At 39.6% G+C, this 21,403-nt stretch overlaps 7 protein-coding genes across 11 annotated transcripts; 5 read left to right on the top strand and 2 right to left on the bottom strand.

The window, feature by feature from the left end:
* The first annotated feature begins 64 nt into the window (after positions 1-64).
* On the top strand, positions 65-4,902 carry LOC106311454 (A-kinase anchor protein 12-like). 4 transcript variants are annotated; one of them, XM_013748638.1, is made up of 14 exons: positions 65-351; positions 672-875; positions 953-1,134; positions 1,225-1,351; positions 1,430-1,627; positions 1,725-1,787; positions 1,869-2,555; positions 2,648-2,743; positions 2,828-2,901; positions 2,981-3,032; positions 3,117-3,203; positions 3,302-3,351; positions 3,446-3,508; positions 3,595-4,902. In XM_013748638.1, the coding sequence occupies exons 1-14, from the start codon at positions 244-246 to the stop codon at positions 4,640-4,642; spliced, it is 3,039 nt and encodes a 1,012-aa protein (XP_013604092.1). In that variant the 5' UTR covers positions 65-243; the 3' UTR covers positions 4,643-4,902. The 4 variants fall into 4 exon arrangements, with proteins under 4 accessions (XP_013604092.1, XP_013604095.1, XP_013604094.1 ...); XM_013748641.1 differs by having other exon boundaries at positions 66-351; positions 1,725-1,775; positions 3,305-3,351; XM_013748640.1 differs by having other exon boundaries at positions 66-351; positions 1,725-1,775.
* Positions 4,903-5,480: 578 nt separating this feature from the next.
* On the top strand, positions 5,481-8,423 carry LOC106311455 (cinnamoyl-CoA reductase 1-like). The gene is made up of 5 exons (XM_013748642.1): positions 5,481-5,734; positions 5,846-6,000; positions 6,402-6,587; positions 6,846-7,198; positions 8,028-8,423. The coding sequence occupies exons 1-5, from the start codon at positions 5,602-5,604 to the stop codon at positions 8,221-8,223; spliced, it is 1,023 nt and encodes a 340-aa protein (XP_013604096.1). The 5' UTR covers positions 5,481-5,601; the 3' UTR covers positions 8,224-8,423.
* A 38-nt stretch (positions 8,424-8,461) lies between these two features.
* On the bottom strand, positions 8,462-10,319 carry LOC106311456 (DNA-3-methyladenine glycosylase 1-like). The gene is made up of 5 exons (XM_013748643.1): positions 9,565-10,319; positions 9,363-9,420; positions 9,187-9,270; positions 8,950-9,082; positions 8,462-8,875 (listed from the first exon to the last, which is right to left on the bottom strand). The coding sequence occupies exons 1-5, from the start codon at positions 9,980-9,982 to the stop codon at positions 8,594-8,596; spliced, it is 975 nt and encodes a 324-aa protein (XP_013604097.1). The 5' UTR covers positions 9,983-10,319; the 3' UTR covers positions 8,462-8,593.
* Positions 10,320-11,961: 1,642 nt separating this feature from the next.
* Positions 11,962-14,822, top strand: LOC106312714 (vacuolar fusion protein CCZ1 homolog). Of its 2 annotated transcripts, XM_013750329.1 has the most exons (10): positions 11,962-12,184; positions 12,274-12,480; positions 12,563-12,656; positions 12,744-12,927; positions 13,012-13,050; positions 13,177-13,289; positions 13,367-13,879; positions 13,961-14,116; positions 14,185-14,402; positions 14,491-14,822. In XM_013750329.1, the coding sequence occupies exons 2-10, from the start codon at positions 12,305-12,307 to the stop codon at positions 14,519-14,521; spliced, it is 1,524 nt and encodes a 507-aa protein (XP_013605783.1). In that variant the 5' UTR covers positions 11,962-12,184; positions 12,274-12,304; the 3' UTR covers positions 14,522-14,822. The 2 variants fall into 2 exon arrangements, with proteins under 2 accessions (XP_013605783.1, XP_013605784.1); XM_013750330.1 differs by lacking the exon at positions 13,012-13,050.
* Positions 14,759-15,360, bottom strand: LOC106312715. Its single transcript, XM_013750331.1, has 2 exons — positions 15,203-15,360; positions 14,759-15,104 (listed from the first exon to the last, which is right to left on the bottom strand). The coding sequence occupies exons 1-2, from the start codon at positions 15,321-15,323 to the stop codon at positions 14,878-14,880; spliced, it is 348 nt and encodes a 115-aa protein (XP_013605785.1). The 5' UTR covers positions 15,324-15,360; the 3' UTR covers positions 14,759-14,877.
* A 3,003-nt stretch (positions 15,361-18,363) lies between these two features.
* LOC106309325 lies at positions 18,364-19,146 on the top strand. The gene has a single exon (XM_013746361.1). It carries the CDS (start codon positions 18,364-18,366, stop codon positions 19,144-19,146), a length of 783 nt encoding a protein of 260 aa, XP_013601815.1.
* A 242-nt stretch (positions 19,147-19,388) lies between these two features.
* Positions 19,389-21,351, top strand: LOC106312576 (phosphatidylinositol-glycan biosynthesis class F protein-like). Its single transcript, XM_013750144.1, has 8 exons — positions 19,389-19,618; positions 19,697-19,762; positions 19,939-19,981; positions 20,200-20,254; positions 20,376-20,424; positions 20,571-20,638; positions 20,721-20,829; positions 20,926-21,351. Exons 1-8 carry the CDS (start codon positions 19,430-19,432, stop codon positions 21,037-21,039), a joined length of 693 nt encoding a protein of 230 aa, XP_013605598.1. The 5' UTR covers positions 19,389-19,429; the 3' UTR covers positions 21,040-21,351.
* The last annotated feature ends 52 nt before the right edge of the window (positions 21,352-21,403 follow it).

Below are 21,403 nucleotides of genomic sequence, written 5' to 3'. Positions count from 1 at the left end.
CTCTCTCTGTACAAGATATATAGATCAGCTCTTTGCATGGTCAACACCACTAATATAAAAGCCGCATCAGACTCCTAAAGTTTTCAGTTTTTTTTTTCTTTTAATCTGCGGAGACCATTTGGATTTGTGGCGGCGACGACAGCGGTTCTTATCTTTCGTCCGGAGAATGTTTATTTGTCTTCTAGGGTTTTGAATTAGGCATTCGATAATTTTCAGAAGAACAAAAGAGAGAGAGAGAGAGAGATGGGTCCTCTTGTCGGAGAAACCGAACTCCCTGAAGCTATCCTCAAGGCTGGAAAAGATCTCCTCGAGCCTCATTCCTCTACTGATTCCCTTCTCGACCTTCTCCATGTACGAATCCTTCTCCCCCTCTCGACATTCTCTGATTGTGTCGCCTTCGTTTGGTGAAATTGGGTTACTGGAAGCAATTAGGGTTGACAAATTGGAAAATTTAGGGGTTTTATCTTTGTTCAATGTTTGTTGCGATATGATTTGTAGTAAAGGTGAAACCTTTAGGGTTACAGGTAGCAATTAGGGTTTCTCTGTTCTTGACGAATTGGAAAAATTAGGTTTTTTTTTTTTGCGTTATCGTTTGGGGGAAAGGTGGAACCTTTTAGGGTCCTCTTGCTCTTAGATCCATAGAGTGAATTGATGTTTACTTTTCTATGCAGAAAGTGGAGACTCTGCTCTCTATTGTGGAGCAAGATCCTATTGTAGCTGTGCAAAGTGCCCTGAGACCATCTACCAAGGCTTTGATATCTGCTGATCTCTTGAGAAACCCTGATTCCGATGTTAGGGTTTACGTTGTCTCCTGCTTAACGGAGATTATGAGGATAACTGCCCCTGAGGCACCATATAACGATGACCACATGAAGGTTGGTTACATACACCATTAACTCCACAATTGCTTATCCTTTGAGTTAGAGTAACACTTTGCTTCTGTTGCTTACAGGATATCTTCGAGGTGACAGTAGAAGCCTTTGGAAAACTAGCTGATGCTTCCTCTCGCAGTTACAAGAAAGCGGAGGCTGTTCTTGATACTGTTGCTAAGGTCAGGTCTTCCTTGGTGATGTTGGACTTGGAGTGCGATGACGTTATCTTAGAGATGTTTCGGCAGTTCTTGAAAGTCATAAGGTATAGATAGAACATTAGTTAACAATGCTCGATTAACTCTTATGTGGTTTATGATAACGCTGATGGCTTTTCTTTTGTGTGTCTGTTAAGCCCGGACCATCCTCAACCGGTGCTTCATTCAATGGAAACGATAATGATAACTGTTATAGATGAAAGTGAAGAAGTATCCATGGACTTGCTAGAGATTCTATTGGCTGCTGTCAAAAAAGAAAGCCAGGTTAGTTTTTTTCCTAGTTCATGTTTTAAGTCTTTTCAAATAGAGTTTTGATTTTTTATTCTGGTCGCCATTGCGTAGGATGTCTCACCAATGGCTTCGAAGCTTGTGGAGAAGGTTCTCAGTAGCTGCGCCTCTACGCTTCGACCGTGCATCATGGAAGCTTTGAAGTCCACAGGGACAAGCTTGGAGATGTATTCTCCAGTGGTTTCGTCAATATGCCAAAGCGAAGCTGCTACTACTGAAGCGCAAATCGTTGTTAACCCCAAAGAAACTGAGGTGTTCTTAATGCCGTGAGCTCTTTGTTTGATTGTTTATACAGTAGCTGTTTGGTTGAATCTTGAACTAACAATAGTTTTTGTTTTTTGTTTTTCAGGCAGGTGAAAAGACGTTAGAAGAACAAGTAGTTCCAAGTGATTCATTGAAGGTACCGTATTTGGTAGGCTTTTTCACTGCAAGGGTTTAACCTCTTTTCACACTGTTTGTTGCTTAACCAAAATCTTCATTATCTTTGCTTTAGGAAAAACTGGATTTGGGTCTCTCTGTCAAGGGGGCTAGGTCCAAGAGAACTGCAAGAGGTGGAACTCGAGCCAATGGAGATGACAAAGTAACAAAAGGAAGTGATTTGCAACAACTTTTGAAGCAAGGGCATTCCGAAAGTACAGACACAGATACTGAATCAGGGTCTGCTAGGAGGAGAGGGCGGAAACCCAATTCACTGATGAATCCCGAGGAAGGCTACTCATTCAAGACGTCATCAGGCAAGAATGATTCATCACGTGGAAAGCTCGCTGGCAAGAAAGCACCTTCCCCTAGTAAAGTTGCTCAAACGAATCAGCCTGTTGTTATTTCTCTCTCGCCCTCTAGTAAGTCTAGGAAGAAAGGGTCAGGTAAACGAAGCCGGAGTAAGATGGAAGAGACAGATCTTGATGCGGCTTCTTTAGCTAGGCCAGTATCAAAGAAACCGACTGTGAAGAAGGATGAGCCTGAAGAAGAAGATTTAATGGAAACTGACATTGAAAAGCCTGAAGATGGCATTAAGACTGCCAAGCCAAGTAAAAAGGAGAAGAAAGCAGAGAATGGTTCAGCGAAAACTTCAGCAAAGAAGCCACTTGAAGAATCTAAGACCAGTGGGAAAAAAATAGTCCACTCAGAAGCAAAGAAAAACAATTCAAAAACTGATATTCCCCAGTCCTCAAAGAGCAAGGTATTAAATTTGATGAACCATAATTTTTTTCAACATATTACACTCTATGACTCCCCACTTTACTTTTACTTATAATTGGATAAACTGTCCAGAAGAAGAGCTCCCCAGCAACAACGCCTGCGACCAAAGAATCCGAACAAACTCCCAAGAGCCATCCCAAGAGAAAACGGACAGCTGGAGAGGAAGTGGTGTGAATTTTTACCTTCTCTGTCTATTGTATGGAGCTTTGATTTTGTCTCGTGTTTTCATATGGTGTGTATTCCTCTTTGCAGGAGTCCAATAAGAGTAAGCTTGGTCAGGAACTGGTTGGTAAGAGAGTTAAAGTCTGGTGGCCACTCGACAAGAAGTATTGCGAAACATGTTAAACTTTTGATTTGGAGACTGTGTGATGAGTGGTAGCGATCTTACCGTTTATATTTGAACAGGTTTTATGAAGGCGTCATACAATCCTATGATGGTCGTACGAGGAGGCATAAAGTGAGTTAACTTCTCTAATTCGTATTTTGAAGTTCTCTCTTTGTTTCATTTAAAAAAAAAGTTCCACGGCTGCTCTTGCTGCAGGTCTTGTATTCTGATGGGGAGGCTGAAGCGATTTATCTTAAAAATGAAACTTGGGAGATAATCCAGGATAAGTCTTCAGCCAGTGAGGTGAGATTTTTCTTAACAATGTGCCCCTCACCATTTATCTCTTACAACAAACAATCTTATTGATATGTTTACTGATTCCTCCCCCAAAATGTTAAAAGCAGGAAAAGGAGGATGATGATCTGCCTGATTCTACTCCTTTATCTGACATGTAAGTGAAACGTTCAAGGTTCTGTGAATCACCCCACAGGTTTTTTAACTTGGCACCTCTACAGTCTTTGAGTTTTTTTTGCTTTAATATGCAGAATGCGAAGGCAGAAAGCCAAGAAGAGCAAAAATGTGGAACTGAGCAGTTCTTCAGACGTCAGGTGTGAAATTTACAACAATTCTAGTTATGCGTGTATAGAAGGTTTGATCCTTGAATGAATTCTTTAACATTTGTGGATATATATAGATCCTCGAAGGAGAAAGAACCTGTAACAAACTCCACTAAGCAAGGGAAACGAAAGAAAGGTGCGCTGAAGAGCTTAAGCAATGAACCAGAAAGCAGAGAGGAGAAAGATGTTAAATCGTCAAAAGAGCCGAAAGCTGAAACTGGCAGGACTAAGAAAAGGCAGAAGGTGGCTCGAGATATGCACCGGGAAAGTGAAAAAGACTGTGATGACAAGGAGGAAGCTGCAACCAAGGGTGAAGGCAGTGTGAAATCCGATGCGGAGCCTGAATGTAAGAGAGATCACCAAGAACTGGCAGATGATCCAAATGCGGAAACCAAAACTGATGGAGAAGAGCTGAAGTCTACAAACAAGTCAAATGCAGAACCAGAAATTGATGGAGAAGAACAGGAGACAGCAAAAGAGCCAACGGCAGAACTCAAAATTGATGGAGAAGAGCAAGAACCAGTGAAAGAGATTATTGAAGAAACTGAAACTGAGGCACAAGAGGGAGAATCAGCAAAAGAGCCAAATGCAGACACAAAATTGATCGAGAAGGAGGATATGTCTGAGGTACAAGAGGTAGAATCAGCGAAAGAGCCAAGTGCAGATACAAAATTGATTGAGAAGGAGGATATGTCTGCGGTGCAAGAGGTAGAATCAGCGAAAGAGCCAAGTGCAGATACAAAATTGATTGAGAAGGAGGATATGTCTGAGGAGCAAGTGGGAGAATCTGCAAAAGAGCCGAGTGCAGACACAAAATTGATTGAGAAGGAGGATATGTCTGCGGTACAAGAGGTAGAATCAGCGAAAGAGCCAAGTGCAGACACAAAATTGATTGAGAAGGAGGATATGTCTGAGGTACGAGAGGGAGAATCAGCAAAAGAGCCAAGTGAAGACGCTAAGGAGGACATATCTGAGGAGCAGAGTCATGGAGCTGAAAAAGAGCCAAGTGTGACTGAGACTGGTAAAGTAGAAAATGAAGCTGAAGAAGATGATCAGAGAGCAGTTAAGGAAGTGGGAGAAGAGACTGATAAAGCAGAAGCTGGTACTACCCCTGTTTCAGGTTGATCCATGGGGCCATGCATGGTTAGGTGATGATAAAGATTGATTATTGTGGTTTAGGTAACTTTTATGTTTAGTGAAGCTGCTTGTTTAAAGACTTATGGTGTTATTGTTAGTAGAGAGAGTCTTCTGACCTATTATGTCTTATTGTGGAACTAGTTTGCTGGTGTCACCTAGCTAAGTAACATACATTTTAGAGGACATGTGTGTGCTTTGCTAAACACAAAACAGTGATTATATGTGTAGTCATTTCAGCACTTCCTTTATTGAGCGCATTATTTTTAACTTTCAGAGAAAAGTGTCTAAATCGTAACATCCTACCATCAATGGAGTAGGTAAGTAAACTGCAAGCATAACACTTGCGACTTGTCTTGTCCCATACCACACCCCTTTTCTTCTAGAATTAATATATTTGTACTACTACTGCTCGAACCTAAGCGAAACAATTTTTCTATAATATTTTTATAAAAAAAATTGGTGTAGATAATCAAAAGTTTGGGTTAGACGTCCAGTCTAATCAATGATTTCTTGAATGATTATAAAGGTGTAAATCAATATTATTTCGGTATATGCATATACATACATCGTCTAGAAGATGTATTAATGTCTTCATCAAGAAATATTGGTAGAGATATATTACCCAAAGTAAAATGATTGTAGGTAGAGTTTTGTCCAAGTTTATGAGATTTTTCTGGTGTATTGTTGTTCCAAATAATTTTCTGCTTCCACCAACCCCTCTTTTTATAAAATAATAAATATGTTTTGTCTTTCTATACATATATGCAAATAAAATATAAATATGTAGACCACACTCATCACAATGGTTAGGTGTGAGGAATCAAAAAAGGATAAACTTCCTTTTCAGTCTTTATATACAAACCGTAACTCACTTTGTACGCATTCATCATTTTGCTTCTGCCTCTTCGAAGACCGAAGCTTTCACTTTCGACCACACCGGAAAAAAAATGCCAGTCGACGAATCTACAGCGGTCGGGAAAACAGTTTGCGTCACCGGAGCTGGTGGATACATCGCTTCTTGGATTGTTAAGTTACTACTTGAGAGAGGCTACACGGTCAAAGGAACCGTACGGAATCCAGGTCCGATAATATTATACTTTTTTGGTCACTGTAATAATGATAATATTTTCTGGTTGAATTAATTAATTGCTTGGATGAATTATTAATTTTTTATATTGTTTTTTTTTGCAGATGATCCCAAGAATACACATTTGAGAGAACTCGAAGGAGCCAAGGAGAGACTGATTCTGTGCAAAGCAGATCTTCAGGACTACGATGCTCTTAAGTCGGCTATCGATGGTTGTGACGGCGTCTTTCATACGGCTTCTCCGGTCACTGACGATCCCGTGAGTATTTTTTTCTTCTCCTGAGAATAATCGAATAAAGTTAGGGACCTACATGAGATAACAAAGACAATTATGGTAGTGGAGCTGATTTCTTTTAGATTTTGTTTGTCGTTCAAATCTTATTATTAGTAAAAAAATATCGCATGAAAGAAGTTAAAAATCTTTTGCATGTTGGTTTTGGTAAAGTATATTATTTAATTTCAAGACGTTAAAATAACATTTAACTGTAATGAAATTAATACATTCGACTTCGGAAGGGAAGAAACTATATGGTTATAAATTAGACTGTCGGAGGGGCAAATCAATGAATGCGTTAAATTAAATGTAGTATTATATATAAAAAAAAAAAAAATGTAGTATTATTGATCATCTATTTTAAAAAATGTAACGTAAATTTTCAGGAGCAGATGGTGGAGCCGGCCGTGAACGGAGCCAAGTTTGTAATTAATGCTGCAGCTGAAGCCAAGGTTAAGCGCGTGGTAATCACCTCCTCAATTGGTGCGGTCTACATGGACCCGAGCCGTGACCCTGAAGCCGTCGTTGACGAAAGTTGCTGGAGTGATCTTGAGTTCTGCAAAAACACCAAGGTCTTGACTTTATTCCTATAATTTATTAATTAAGATTTGGTGTGAAAATGATAAAAAAAGTTAGTTTATTTGTAAATAACACTTTCTACAATTCTACTAGCAGATGAATTGTGCATTTGAAATAACCAAGGCTTCAATCCTATGCTTTTGCACTTAACAAACCTGAAAACTAAAACTAAAATACTTTGATGTCTAACTCAAATTAAAATAGTTAGTTTTTTATATTTGGTCTACTAAAATTTTTTATGTGTTTTATAGAATTGGTATTGTTACGGCAAGATGGTGGCGGAGCAAGCCGCGTGGGAGACGGCAGAGGAGAAAGGTGTTGACCTGGTGGTTCTGAACCCGGTGCTGGTTCTTGGACCGCCGTTACAGCCGACGATCAACGCTAGTCTCTTCCACGTTCTTAAGTATCTAACTGGCTCGGCTAAGACTTACGCTAATTTGACTCAGGCTTATGTGGATGTTCGTGATGTCGCACTAGCTCATGTTCTGGTCTACGAGGCCCCCTCAGCCTCTGGACGCTATCTCCTGGCGGAGAGCGCACTTCACCGCGGTGAAGTTGTTGAGATTCTGGCTAAGTTATTCCCGGAGTACCCAATTCCAACCAAGTAAGTGAAACCAATGCCATAATATATATATAATACCATCATTTGAGTTAGTAGAAAGAAACGAATAAAACTTTTTTAGAATTATAACCACAGAAAATTAACATTTTTAGTCAACGAGTTTGAGTATGTGTGTTTTGCGTAAGTAAAAAAGAAGAAAATAAATTAAGTAAAAACCTTTTAATAGTGTACCCATTAGGACAATGACCTTACTCAACTCTCAAGTTATATTCTTTGTAACCAACACTATTTCAATTATATATCTATATTCGTGTAAGCCTTGCATACAAATACATGCACACATGACACACGTTCGCATTCATTAGTGTACATAAATCTAGTAAGTCGTCACCAACTTTAGTCAGCAAACACAACACAATAACGTAACGCTAAGCTTGACGACAGTGTCGCAGTGTCTTTGCAAATCTTTATATAGCTTAATCAATGATATAATTCTTTTAAAATTTCTTTTTAATGTACGCTTTTGTTTCTTTATCTTATCTCTTATCATGATACCAACTCAATGATGCATGCGAGTTGGTCCCATGTTCTTTTTTTTTTTATAGTTTGTGGTAAAAGTTGAAGTTGGTGTACCAACAACACACACCATATGTCCAAAGTCCACTCGTCACCTACTGCTAACGTGGACTTTTTATAAACCCATAATATACACCAACAAGGCCACAATAAAAAAAAAAATGTTGGTAGATATTTTTATTTTGAAATGGTAGTTGTAATGGAGCTAAGTCTTTGGTTTATGCCCAACTTTAATTAGACAAATTAACCAACAAATAAGAGTGTTAAGTAATTACAATGTTTGTTAATTTTTCAGGTGTAAGGACGAGAAGAACCCTAGAGCCAAGCCGTACAAGTTCACTAATCAAAAGATTAAGGACTTAGGCTTAGAGTTCACATCCACCAAGCAAAGCCTCTACGACACAGTTAAGAGCTTGCAAGAGAAAGGTCATCTCCCTCCTCCTTCAACATCTCAAGAATCCAGCCAAAATGGCATCAAGATCGAGTCTTGAATAACTTATTCCCTGGTGTATTATCCTTAGCCACTGGCGTTTCCTTTGTTTTAGAAAAATAAACCAGATGTTTAATTATTGTCTCTGGTTATGTGAAACCTTTGTTTCAAAATGTCTTGCTCTCTGTTTACTCGGATCTTTAGCCAAAAACGTATGATGGATTTTGATTTTGTATAAAGGCTTTCAATGCTTCATGTTTATTATATGCATAAACCAATCACCCAAAACACATCATCTATACAACGCCAAAGGCAAAAAGGAACACTTAATGGTACGGTAGCAAAATCTCGTTGTGTCAAATCATCTCTGAAAGCAAACAACATGGAACTCAAAAAACATTTAATTTATTTATCACTCTCCGTTCTTCTTCTTAGCCTTTGGTTGTTGTTGTCTCTGCATCTACGCAACAACAGTCTTGGTACCTGAAGCAGCCAATGAGATGGTCGTTTGTAAGCCCAGCTGCTTGCATGAAGGAGTAAACAACCGTTGGACTGACGCTGCGAAAGCCTCTGCGTACAAGATCTTTGCTTATAAACTCAGCCTTTGATGTCTTCACAGGGACTTGTCGTCCATACCTGAACTGGCTTTGTGTAGGCTTGTTGTTCACAAAGTTCCACATGTACTTCTTAAAGGATCCATGTTCAGCTATAACCTATAGATGAAACCAGTAATTAACAGCCAGGAAGATATCTATAAATTCAGAAGAGTCTGAGGTTTATATATTACCTTGCGCACATAGCGTGAGTTATCGAGGATTGAACGTATCTTGACCTCTGATAGTAAGGAAACGGCAGCGGCGGCTACCTTCTTCTCATTCAGTTCTGAAACAGCAACTGGATCGAAGTCCATGAACACTTGCCTGTTTTAACAAAAGCAAGCAAATCTGAGATTAGAGCTCATACAAAACTCTTGACATCAGAAGAGCTCATACTGTCATTATTAGGAAGAAGTTAGTTTTATTACCTGAGTAATGGCCTTCTGGAGAGAATGTCGGTCCAAGAGAGCTCGGATAGAGCACCAGAGAGACATAGCAACTCGAAAAGCTTCCTACACAGTATATAGCCCAAATGGTTAGAGACTCTTATAGTTAGGAAGAGCATCTCTGATAAAAGGATGATAGTGTTGAGGACGCTACGTACTTGTCGTCCTGAACAGGAACTCCCCATTCTTCGTCGTGGAAAGCAACATAAGATTGGTCTGTACAAGAACAAAAGAAAGAAGAACACTATTAGTCCATTACAGAAGAGAAGCAAATAGAGAGCAACATAGCCTCTTGTCATGTAGAATTCAATTAGTATAACAAGTCTAGAACTTTCTTAATCCATTCATAGAGATACTCACCAGATTTAGGCGTGATCCAAGCACATCTTTTTCGACCGTCAGCGAAGCAATCACCATTACTAGCACCAGCAGCAGCAACCTTGTCTTCTTTCTCATCAACCTGCTTCCTTCTCAATGTACCAGAGGCCGAGGAGACAGACCCACTTCGCCTCACAGGCTTCTTACAACTCGAAGAAGACGCCACGCTCAAAGGCAACGACTCGCAAGAAGAAGACGCATCAGAGGAATAAGAAGCAGTCATCGAAGAGCATTGCTTGAGAGTCGTCGTTGGTGAAGCTGGAGTTTTTGGTTTCTTCGTTTTCTCATCTTTTGGCTCCATGGTCTTCTTCTTCTCTAGTTTCATCATACCCGGAGGCTTCCTCTGCAGCTTGTTCCCGGTTGGACCAAGAACCGATCGGAATCGAGGTGGATCCGACATTGACTCCGATTATTCACAGATCTAACACTGAAAGTACAAAACTTGCTATTTCCAAAATCGATTTAGAGAGAGGTTAGCATCGAAAGTTCTCCTCTTTACAGATACATTAACAGCTAAATGAAACTTTTAAATCCCCAGAGTCTCAAGAATCTTCTAGCTTACAGTGTTCACGGGAAAAAGCAGAGATATAAACAATGAGAAAGCGATGAAAATCAACTTGGAATAGTGAAGAGGAGCTTTTCTCATCGAGGACGAAACGAATCAAATGAAGAAGAAAAGGTTGTTCACTAGTCACCGCTTAACACGTCATCGTTTTTTTCTTTTCTCGACCTGACAATAAGATGGGGTTTGATTACTGTAAACTTAATTGTTTAAGCAAAATAATTAATGCTTATTAGATTAGGAATGTCTGCTCGTGTATGTCAAGACAAAGAAGTTTTAATTAACCAGACACGTACTATACTAAAATTTATTAAGAACCAAATACTCCTCTCTTTTTCTTTTCACAAAGTGTATTATTTTAGATCTGTTTGTTTTGTTTCAAAACTATCATTTTATATTTTAATGTAAATTCACATATTAATTTTTTATTTGCTCTTTCAAATAATCAATACATTTTTATATAAACTATTTTATTTAATTAATTGTAAATTAAAAAAAAAAATATTATTACTTTTTACTATTTCTTAATTTGTGATACTTTTACGAAACGAATCTATTGTTTTTAATAATAAAATAATAAATTATTATATTAACAACTAACAATTCACGATATAACTTGCATTATTTTAAATAGTATTATACAAATTGTCAATTGTAAACTCATTAATAAAATAATTTCATAACTTGTGCGATATAAATAATCATGATGGAATGAATGTATAATTGAATGGAAAAGAAAATCGAGCAATCACATAGTTGATCACCGGATTTGATACCTATGCTTGGGGAAACATATTCTACACATACGGGAATTCACAATGAACACAAATTGGTGATGATGGCTATTTTATGGTTTGTCTAAAGTGTCTTGTCTATTGTTGCCTTCTTAAACTGCTACCATGTCTCTATTGTTACCCTTTTATAAATTTCTTCTTCTATTTTTAGTTTTGCTATCACCCAAGACTGTTGTTTCTATTTCTACCACCTAATTTTTTTTTTAGTTTTGTTTCTTTTTTGCGAGTTGATAATAATAATATTGTATTATATTTCCTTTATTATATGTTTTAGTAGATTTTTAAAAAAATTCAAAGAAAATTATTTTTTTTAATTTATCAATAAGGTTAATTAAATACCATTAAAGTTAATGGGCCTTTATAGAGGCCTAGTTTTACAATCTCTCTTAAACCCTTGGGAAATAATTTGGAAACAATTTGAATTTGTTCAACGTTTATTCGGTTAATTAATTTCAAAAAATTACTTATAATTAACTACACATACTTTTAACTAGGTTCACTTTGGGTTCTATGAAAATATAAAAACATGACTCGAACCCAACATTACCTGAACAATCCGAAAAAAGTATGGTTTCTAAATGGGTCCGAAAACCCCAAGCCTAACAATTTGAAAACTTAAACTCGAACCGATATGAACCTAAAATTTGAACGCACGTTACTATGAGACGTCAAAATAAATTACTCTCAATTATAGATGTCAAACACAAATATTAAAACTCAGACAAAACAAATTAGTCTTTTAAATTAAAAAAATTAATCAAAAATGTTATTGATTAAAATCTAGTCTATCTTGGACCCTTGGGAAATAATTAATGTGGTCGGGGGAAAGTCAGTCGAGATCGACTGGTTCTGACAGTTTTTAACCGGAATGCTAACCTAATTTACTGTAGTTTCCAATCAAATTCACCGCTAACTCTTTTTTTTTTAACCGCGTATCTCTAAAAACAACGCTTATTTGGGCTTAGAGGGGTTGTTTGGGCTTAGTTGGACTCTTGTCTCTTTCATTTTGGCTAGGTAAACTTGAAACACCATTGTAGAGAGTAGACAGCGTCTCTCGAATCTGCTTAATCTTCCTCCTCACCTTTAATCAATCATCTTTTCTCTATCCAACTTCTTTCTATCTCCTTCTCGCATTTATCTTCTTTACAAAAAGTCAACTCTTTCCTTTATCAGAATCTCCCTCCCATCGCTTTGACTATCGCAATTGATCACTACTCCGACTTTCTTCTTTGGTAACATCTTCAAGGTAGTCAATTCGTGTTACGATTCTTCTCTTGGGGGTTTGTCAAGTGGTTTGAATCACCAATGTGCCTTACCTTGAATTGTATGGTATAGTGTTAATGAGCTCGCAGAAGCTTACGGGGAAATGGCGTCGATGAGCTCTGGTGATGAAAGCCTTCGACTTTGCGTCTTTGATTTGAGGAGAGGCCAAACCGAAGGTCAGGAGCTTGACAAGATTCTCTTCTTTCATCCACCTGAGCTAGACGTCTCTACGCAGCTATCAGTTACCGGCCTCAGCGAAGGTCTTATCACTTTTACTAGGTCAGCTTCTACATACTCTCTTCTTGATTTGTTTCGCATTAGTTGATATGAGTCTGTATGAATCTTGTGAGTATGAATGCAGACTTTTCTCCCCGGAGGCAGCTTGTGAGGTTATAGAAGCAGAAAGACATTCTCATGTTTTCTACGAGCCTGAACCTGATATCTGGATGGTGATGGTAAGACACTCTTTTATCTTTGAATGAGTGATTCGTCGAATGTAGTCTTTAGTCAATGAACAAAATCTGATCTAGAGACATTGACAGGTTGTGGAGAAAAACAAGGATACAGGAGCAATATGGAGGATTGAAGCACTTAGGGGAATGCTTAAAGAAGTGCACTCACTCTTTGTGATGTTCCACGGGTCAGTTAGAGCATTACTTGAAAAAGAATCAACAGGAGGGCTTACCCGAGCACAGTTGTATCCCTTCATTACAGACTACTTAAGCAGTAAGCAACTCTCACCCAAATTTAGTACATTAAGTTTTTGTTCTGCTTCCCAGCTTCATTTCACTTTGTGTCACTAAATGTCAGCATTTCAAAAGCGGTCTCGCTCGGAAGACTGCTGCTGTGGTAAAAATGCTTTGAAGTTGCTGTGTCCAATGCCCTTGCTTTTGATTCTTGCGCAAAACCGCATTATGCTCAAGTTGGTTCTTCGTGTGTAAAATAGCTTATGCAAAGGTTTTCTCTTTCGGGCAGATCTTTTTGTTGGGAAGAATCTTCAGCTACCAAATTTCCGTGAAACTACTTTGAGTGAGCGTGGAACTGTTCAAATGCTTACTTTATCAAGGGACACTGCACTTGAAGTTCAGGTTTGTTTCTCCATATCTATTAAGCTTTAATCACTTTATTATTTTTGTATCTGACGAGCATTTTTTTGGATGTGCAGTCTCTTGTTCAAGTACTAGAATCATGTGCTGCGAACTTACGATGCCACTCTATGATCTTATTTCAAGATCTGTTGGTTTCAACAACTCTCTCGCCTGATGATACCGTCAACTTGTTTACATTTGCTGTAATGAGGTTGACCTCACAAGCTCTACTATCCTCTGACGCCAGTTCCTGGTCTCATCTACGTAAGGGGACTGGTTCATCTGAAACCTCTTCTAGATCTACTTCGGCGCCCATTGGTTCAATTGATTCCATGCATCATGTTATTAGGCCACTACAAAATGATAAGTGGAAAAAAGGGAAAGATGGTTTTCTTATAACTGATATTTGGGGTTTAGAGAGTGGTGGTTCACCTGATTCTGCTAATCCTACAGTCTGGCTTCAGCAGACACAAGAAAGAGTGTATCTCCTCGCTTATCAGTATAAAAGTCTCACTTCACTTCTTCTCTTGCCTAAAACTGACATTGTCCATGGTGGTTTAAGCGCCGTGAAACAGCAAGTTATTGAACAGGTTAGCACATCGCCCATTGATCTTTCTTGGCTAAACTCGTTTCTGGTGTTTTCTAATATATACACAATATCTCTTTTACAGGCATCGCTGAGGATTATGAAAATTGAAGAGAAGATCTCAAGGGGGTGGGGAGGTGAGAATGCTTATCATGTTAAGGGTTACCGCTACTTGGTAGTTGATACTGACCTAGAAGTTTCCAGAGCTTCTCCTTCAGGCAAAGTAGCAACACTTGCAAAGGTAACGTCTTCAACATTATAAGTTAAGAGCTGAGATTAAGACGACCTTAACTATTCGAAAAAACGCAGGAGTCTCTGCTTGCGCTAAACAAGCTCAGAGAAGAAGTGGATTTAGAAAAGAGCCGTGCCAAAGGGCAGGAGAGGGACTTGGATATTTGTATAAGAGCTAAGAACAACGCGTGGGTGATCGCCCGTGTGAGTAGAGGTAAAGAGCTATACATGGCTTTGGAGAAAGCCAGTGACACTCTTCTTGATGCTACAGACGCTGTTGGAAGATTCAGCAACAGGTAACAATATGCACTTACTAACTAGATACTCTGCCTCGGAAACAAGTTCTTTATTTTTTCTGAAAAGTATGTGCTGGAATTTTATCAGGTATTGCAGCGGAGCGTTTTTGATGGACTAGAAAGATCTTGTTTCTTCTTCTTCTGGGAAGAGGTTTCTTCTAATTTCAAGTATACAAAGCTCCTCTTAGCCGTTCATTTTGTTGTGTGGGAGGGAAGTTGCAGAATGGAAAAAGATTGTTCATGGTTGGTCTGTAGATTTGTTACAATAATTCCACGTTCAATCAATGCAAAAGAGATCGTTATTTGTGCGGAAGAAAGCATCACTCTCGTGGGCCATAACTTGTAGAGAGATAGTATCCATGCACAGTGTTCTGTCTTCTTATTCCACATAAGATATGGTAGAATTCTAAGTTTACAATACTCAAACAACATATGTTAAACTCTCAAGTTAAGAGATTTAGGCACAACATAATGATCATATCGACATGTTGACAGAAGTTAGTGAAAGCATTATGAAACTGGTAAAGAGAAGGGAGGTGGTGGAGAAGAACAACTTTGGCCGGAGTTCCATGGCGGCACTACGTTTTGGAGATGCTTTCCGGCCTCCACCTTTTCCACCTGTAACTCCATGAGATCCTACCCCTACCCGGAAGATGTCGATGCTCTTATCTTCTTCTCGTTTTATGTCTTCGATTGTAACCTCTGCCATACAAGGGAACAGGCAGAAGATGAGTAAATACTTTTGGCCATAAATAAATGTATTAAAAACAATATATGCTAAATATAGAGCGGTTAAGCACCATGGGCTTGTTCTTGGTCGTGTAAGCTTATTGATGGACTGAGCTTCTGGGAATCTGATGAGATGGGGAAGCAGAGGACAAAGAGTAAGATGATGAACAATGCAATAGATCCTCTCTCCATTGCTGATATGGTCGACTGTTCCGAAGCCAAAAGTGTGTATATATGTGTGTGTGTGTGTGGGACCAAGACAACTAGTGAAGGATTGTAGATACTTTTCTTGGTGACGCACCAAAGATCTTATATTGCTTTTCCTGGACAAAACATATCCAACAAGAAAAGAAGATTCACCGATGCTAACACACATGCTTTGTTTCTGTATAGCTTGATGAACTTGTTCTCAAGAGAATAGTATTTATGCAACAAATGCTAAAAGTGTGAAACTAAACTTGTCAATGGCAAATTAAACTTTTGAGAAAATATGTTTTATTACTTTTCTGAAATGAGTGAAGCATACAACTAAATTACTTTCAATGGTTCCACTACCAGAACACATGTCGCCCATAACCACTTTCCTTTGCGCACTCTCCACCGCTCTAATTACAAACACCCTCCAGCTCCTTCAACTTATACTCAAAACTCATAAACTTCCACAAGCTGGTTTCCTTCAATCCATTCAATCGCCTTCTCGATCTTCTTCTTATCCCCTTGATCCCACCTTCTGCGCAAGTTTCTCATCCTTAACAGTGTTCCTCATGTTGTAAGCATAGCTCTCCAGCGAGTTCTTGGCCTCCACTCTCTTCTTTCACTTGCTCATCCTCCGCCTTACACTTTCTCAGCATCTTGCACCATCTTCTCTATCTCCTCTTTACTCAACCTTCCCTTATCATTCGTGATCGTGATCTTGTTCTTCACGCCAGCGGTCTCTGATACCACTGATAGAGATAACGTATGTTCTCTCTATTGATCAAACTACCGTTCGTAAAAACAATAGCTTGCAGCTCAAGAGTATAGATTCTGGATTGAAGAAAGAATCTAAAACTTCATGAACAAAGAATCTCTCAGAAGAGTTACAAGAATCAAGAAGAAAACTTACTTACAATTTCGATAATCCCAAAAGTGATGCAGTAACAGAGTTATATACTCTTTTACCGTTACAACCGTTATAACGAACTATACACGTGTCCCTCGTTTACTCGTTCCCTTGTAACTTGCCTTCCACGTCACGCCTCATCTCTTTATCTGTATCATTGTCCTCATCCGACACGTTTAAGATCCCAATCCGCATCAATGTAAAAGCAGAAACATTGATTTGAGGAGCTCCAAGTGGAGCAGGAGGAATGCCTTTGACCTCAAAGGTTCGTTGTCTTTGGTCCTCGCTCACACTTGCTCCTTCCTCAAACGCACTCGCAATGTTTCAGATATATCAGAGGTCCCGAGTTACATGGTTGAAAGTAGGAGATAGCAGCACTTCGTTCTATCACTGGATGATGTCCTTGAGGAAATCAGCTAATCACATTCACTTTCTCTTGGATGATCAAGATGTAAAATGGGAAAATCAAGAAGACATCAACAATCTTTGTGTGGAGTATTTCTCAAACCTCCTTGGTGGAGAGGTCTTACCGAAAATGTTTGTGCAGAGCGACATTGATCTGCTCTTACCCTTCAGATGCTCATCAACTCAAGCTTCTGCCCTCGAAAGGCCTTTCTCTGCAGTAGAAATCAAGGAAGCTTTCTTCTCTCTCCCGCATAATAAAACTTGTGGTCCCGACGGATACTCAGCTGAGTTCTTCACAGGTTGCTGGAATATTGTTGGAGCGGAGGTTTGTGAGGCAGTAGCAGAATTTTTCTCTTCTGGTCAGCTACTTAAGCAGTGGAACGCCACCACCCTCGTGCTGATTCCCAAGATCCCAACTGCTTGTAAAACATCGGACTTCAGGCCCATAGCCTGTCTTAACACAGTTTACAAAGTAATAGCTAAACTACTGGCCAAAAGACTATGTGATGTGCTTAATCAGGTCATCTCCCCATCTCAATCAGCTTTCATGCCAGGGCGCTTACTCTCTGAGAATGTGCTCCTCGCTACCGAAATAATTCAGGGCTACAACAGATCAAACATCAGTCCTCGAGGAATGCTAAAGGTGGACTTACATAAAGCCTTTGACTCAGTGAGATGGGATTTCATACTCGCTGCATTGGAGACCCTGGGGATTCCGGAGAAGTTCATCAATTGGATTAATCAATGCCTCTCCACAGCTTCTTTCACGCTAGCGATTAATGGTTGCAGCTCAGGGTTCTTCAAAAGCTCAAAAGGGCTGCGGCAGGGAGACCCGCTGTCCCCATACCTGTTCGTCCTCGCAATGGAGGTCTTCACCCAGTTACTTACCTCCAGATTTGAGAACGGCTCTATAAATTATCATCCAGGTACCGCTGAGCTCAATATCTCACACTTAATGTTTGCGGACGATGTGATGATATTTTTTGATGGAACAAGCAACTCACTCCATGGAATTACTGAAACGCTAGACGACTTTGCAAGTTGGTCCGGTCTGTATATGAACAGACACAAAACGGAGTTGTTTCACGCTGGTCTGAACCAAGTCAAATCCACCGCAATTGCAGCCTTTGGATTTCCCATTGGTTCACTACCTATCAGATATCTCGGTTTACCTCTTATGCATCGTAAACTGAGAATATCAGAATATGAACCGCTGCTGGATAGTATTGTCAGAAAATTCAGAAGATGGGCGACTAAAACATTGTCATATGCAGGCAGATTGCTTCTCATATCCACTGTAATCTCTGGTTCAGTCAACTTTTGGTGCTCAACATTCATGCTCCCCAAAGGTTGTGTTAAGAAGATTGAACGCCTCTGCTCAAGGTTCTTGTGGTCTGGACAAATCGAATTAGCAAAAGGGGCTAAGGTAAACTGGAATGTGGTTTGTTTACCTAAAGCTGAAGGGGGTTTGGGGCTGAGAAACTACGCCATTTGGAATAAAGTGTTGTGCCTTCGTTTCATCTGGCTTTTTTTCTCGAACTCGGACTCACTATGGGCAGCATGGCATAAACGTCACCATCTTAGCCAAAGGAACTTCTGGACTATAGCCCAATCTAACGCCCATTCTTGGACCTGGAAAACGCTCCTTAATCTCCGCCCTATAGCTTCACGCTTTATCCATGGAAATCTAGGTAATGGCCGCGTACTCAGTTTCTGGTTTGACTCATGGCTACCAACTGGTCCGCTGGTAGAACTGTTTGGAGAAGGTGGCCCAGCGAACTCGGAATTCCCTTGAACGCAAAGGTTGCTGATGTGTCTAATGTAACATCTTGGGATCTCCCTCACGCTAGATCAGAAAAGGCTCTCCAACTTCACATTGCCCTCACATCTGTCTCTCCCCCGAGGAGCACAGACACAAACGACTCCTACAACTGGAAAGTAAATGGTTCGATCTGCAATGGGTACTCCTCCTCTCAAACTTGGGAGGCGATCAGGCCTCGAGAATCAACTAAAGCATGGGCACCAACAGTCTGGTTCAAAGGTGCTGTTCCCAAGCAAGCTTTTAATATGTGGCTCACTACACTCAACAGGCTCCCGACAAAAACTCGCCTGGCTTCTTGGGGTCTGAACATCACCACTACATGCAGTCTATGCAACTCCGCAGATGAAGCCAGGGACCATCTCCTTTTGAACTGCAGGTTTGCCGTGTACCTTTGGGCTGCAGTCTTCGCAAGGCTCTCCCCTCGACAGCCACCGTTCATATCTTGGGCTGAGCTGCTCTCTTGGTGTAGAGTCCAATCGCCATCAGCGCCATCTACCCTGCGAAGACTAGTCACCCACGTTCTTGTATACCACGTATGGAGACAGAGGAATAATTTTCTCCATAACAATACCCATCTCTCTTCAGCCGAAACATTCAAATTATTGGACAGAGATGTGAGGAACACGACCACCGCTCGGCGCAACAAACGCAACTTCAACAACCTCATGGCGCTTTGGATCAGATGAACGACTCTTCTCAACCGCCTATAACTACTCCCTTAGGGCTGTTCAATATGGCAAAACCGAACCGTACCGAACCGAACCGAACCGAAATAGTTTAACTAAAGATATTTACAATTTAAAAAAAAAAAAAAAAAAAAAATGTTTCAGATATATTTATCAGGCTATGTAGGCCCAAGAGGCCCATTAGTTTTACATTAAAGCACATATGTAAATCAAGAGGCCCAAACAGTTTTCTACGTCTTCCTCTTCACTCGTCCTGATCCCGAAGAAGAGAGAAGCGAAAGCCATGAAGGAAGCTAAGAAGAAGTTAGATACCTCCGTTGGTGTATCTAACGACCTTTCGATATCAGCTCTGGGGGCGTTTTTTGTTTATTTGATTACTGGATTGTTTCTGGCCGTTGGATTCTGGGTGGCTCGAAACAAATTCTCCGTCGATCTCGTCTCCGATCCATCTCTCACTCTCTTTCTCCTCTGGGTACTGTACTCCACTTCACATGTTTTCAAATTGATTTTTTAAAGTTAATGTAGCCTTGTTGTTGATGTTAATTCTCAGAGTATTGAGTTTCCGGTTGTGGTAATCATCTACAGCTTTCTCCGGAAAGCCCCAGAGAAATGTTCGGTGAGTATACTTCATTTCTACTGAAAGATGGTTTCTTTTATTATAATGTTTCACTTTGAAATTACAGAAGCTGAAGAAGTATGTTTCCTTTTGCATTGAGAAGAAAAGGCACCAATGCGTTTGGGTTTCTTGTGCTTAAGTTACTCTCTCTTAATGGTTTCCTAATTGCTTTCCAGTGTTTTAGAGCCTATGGACGAAGCATATTAGGACTTATTTGTGGTTAGTATTTTTTTTCTTCTTTGAAACTTATTATAGTTAGTACTTCTTTATTCTTTTGCAATAATACATGAACATAAGCAATCAAACTCTGGCAATATGTGTTAGCTTTTCTTGTTAGTCAAATCTAAGAAGGATCGGAATCTGCTGTTTTCAGCATCATCCCTTAACTGTGACTTGTGAGTTCTTCAAGGCTTTGTTTTTTTTGTTTTTATTAACAGGGGCTTTTCTGAATGCTTTGGGAGCAATTTCTTTGGGTGCACCTATTGGAATGCAGTATGTTTTCACCACCATCTTGTTTCCTTTTTCGGTTACAAATTAGACTCCTTTGATTGTGATCACCCTTCTAGATATAGAGCTAATGCTGACATGATCATTCGCCTCTCATCACATGCAGATATCTACCAAGAACAGTTCACTGGTCCTTTCTGATGTCTGTTTTCACGGTAAGCTGCCTCTCTGCTGCTGCTGCTGCTGCTGCATTTCCTATGACTTTAAAAGAAGCAATGATGTTGATACTGCGCATATGTATATAGATGTCTGCAGTTTGGAACAAACCTTTGATTGTCTCTAATAATTTTGAATTTCATAGTTTGTACCAGCCACTGCAGTTTTTGGTGCATCATGGACAGATTGGCATCGTCTATTCGCTTCGATGAAGTAACTTATATATTTTACCCTTTTTACATTCTTCACATTAATTTCTGTTCCTAATTCGTGTTATTTTTTTTGTCTCGTATAGACCAAGTGGAAATGTAGAATATATGATCTTTATTCCAGCTTATGGAACAATTATTGGAGGATGGTTTGGAGCTTGGCCCATGCCGCTCGACTGGGAAAGGCCATGGCAGGTACTAGTTCTTTTTTTCCCGATATACATCCAATAGAGCTGTTCTTGGTTTATGATGGTGGAGAATTAATCGTTCTATTGTTGCTCATCTAAACAGGAGTGGCCTATATGTGTGTGTTATGGAGCTATAGGAGGCTACATTGTTGGACAAATTGTCTCCTTGTGTGCGATGTTTTTCTTCAGGAAAGACAAGCATTTGAAGGTAGCCTAGAAGAGACTGATGGTGTCTGGACATGCAGGATGTGTCTCGTTTTGTTTCTGACTTGATTGCTAGATTGAGAAGTAACAATAGGGCAATGTTTTTGTTAGCTAGAACAGAAGTTACACTATTTTCCATATAGAATCAAGCATGTGTTTCGGAATTGCAAAATTCTTTAAGTGAATGATGGCAGACTTGAGAGATTAAATTCAAACGATATTATGTGGTTAAATGCAAATGATAGGGCTCTGTATAACTTGAGACTTACTTTGTTGTAGTGTGGTATCCTTGAGGATAGGTTTTGAACTTTTTCCTTTTTCTCAAGCCAATCAACTGGTAGTTTGCTTACTTGCTGGACCTATAAAGAGATACAATC

The sequence above is a fragment of the Brassica oleracea genome, chromosome C8 (genome assembly GCF_000695525.1).
Source record: "Brassica oleracea var. oleracea cultivar TO1000 chromosome C8, BOL, whole genome shotgun sequence".
NCBI classification, from domain to species: Eukaryota; Viridiplantae; Streptophyta; class Magnoliopsida; order Brassicales; family Brassicaceae; genus Brassica; species Brassica oleracea.
The sequence above is the reverse complement of the archived record's forward strand: the minus strand, read 5'-3'. Positions and strand labels throughout refer to the sequence as shown.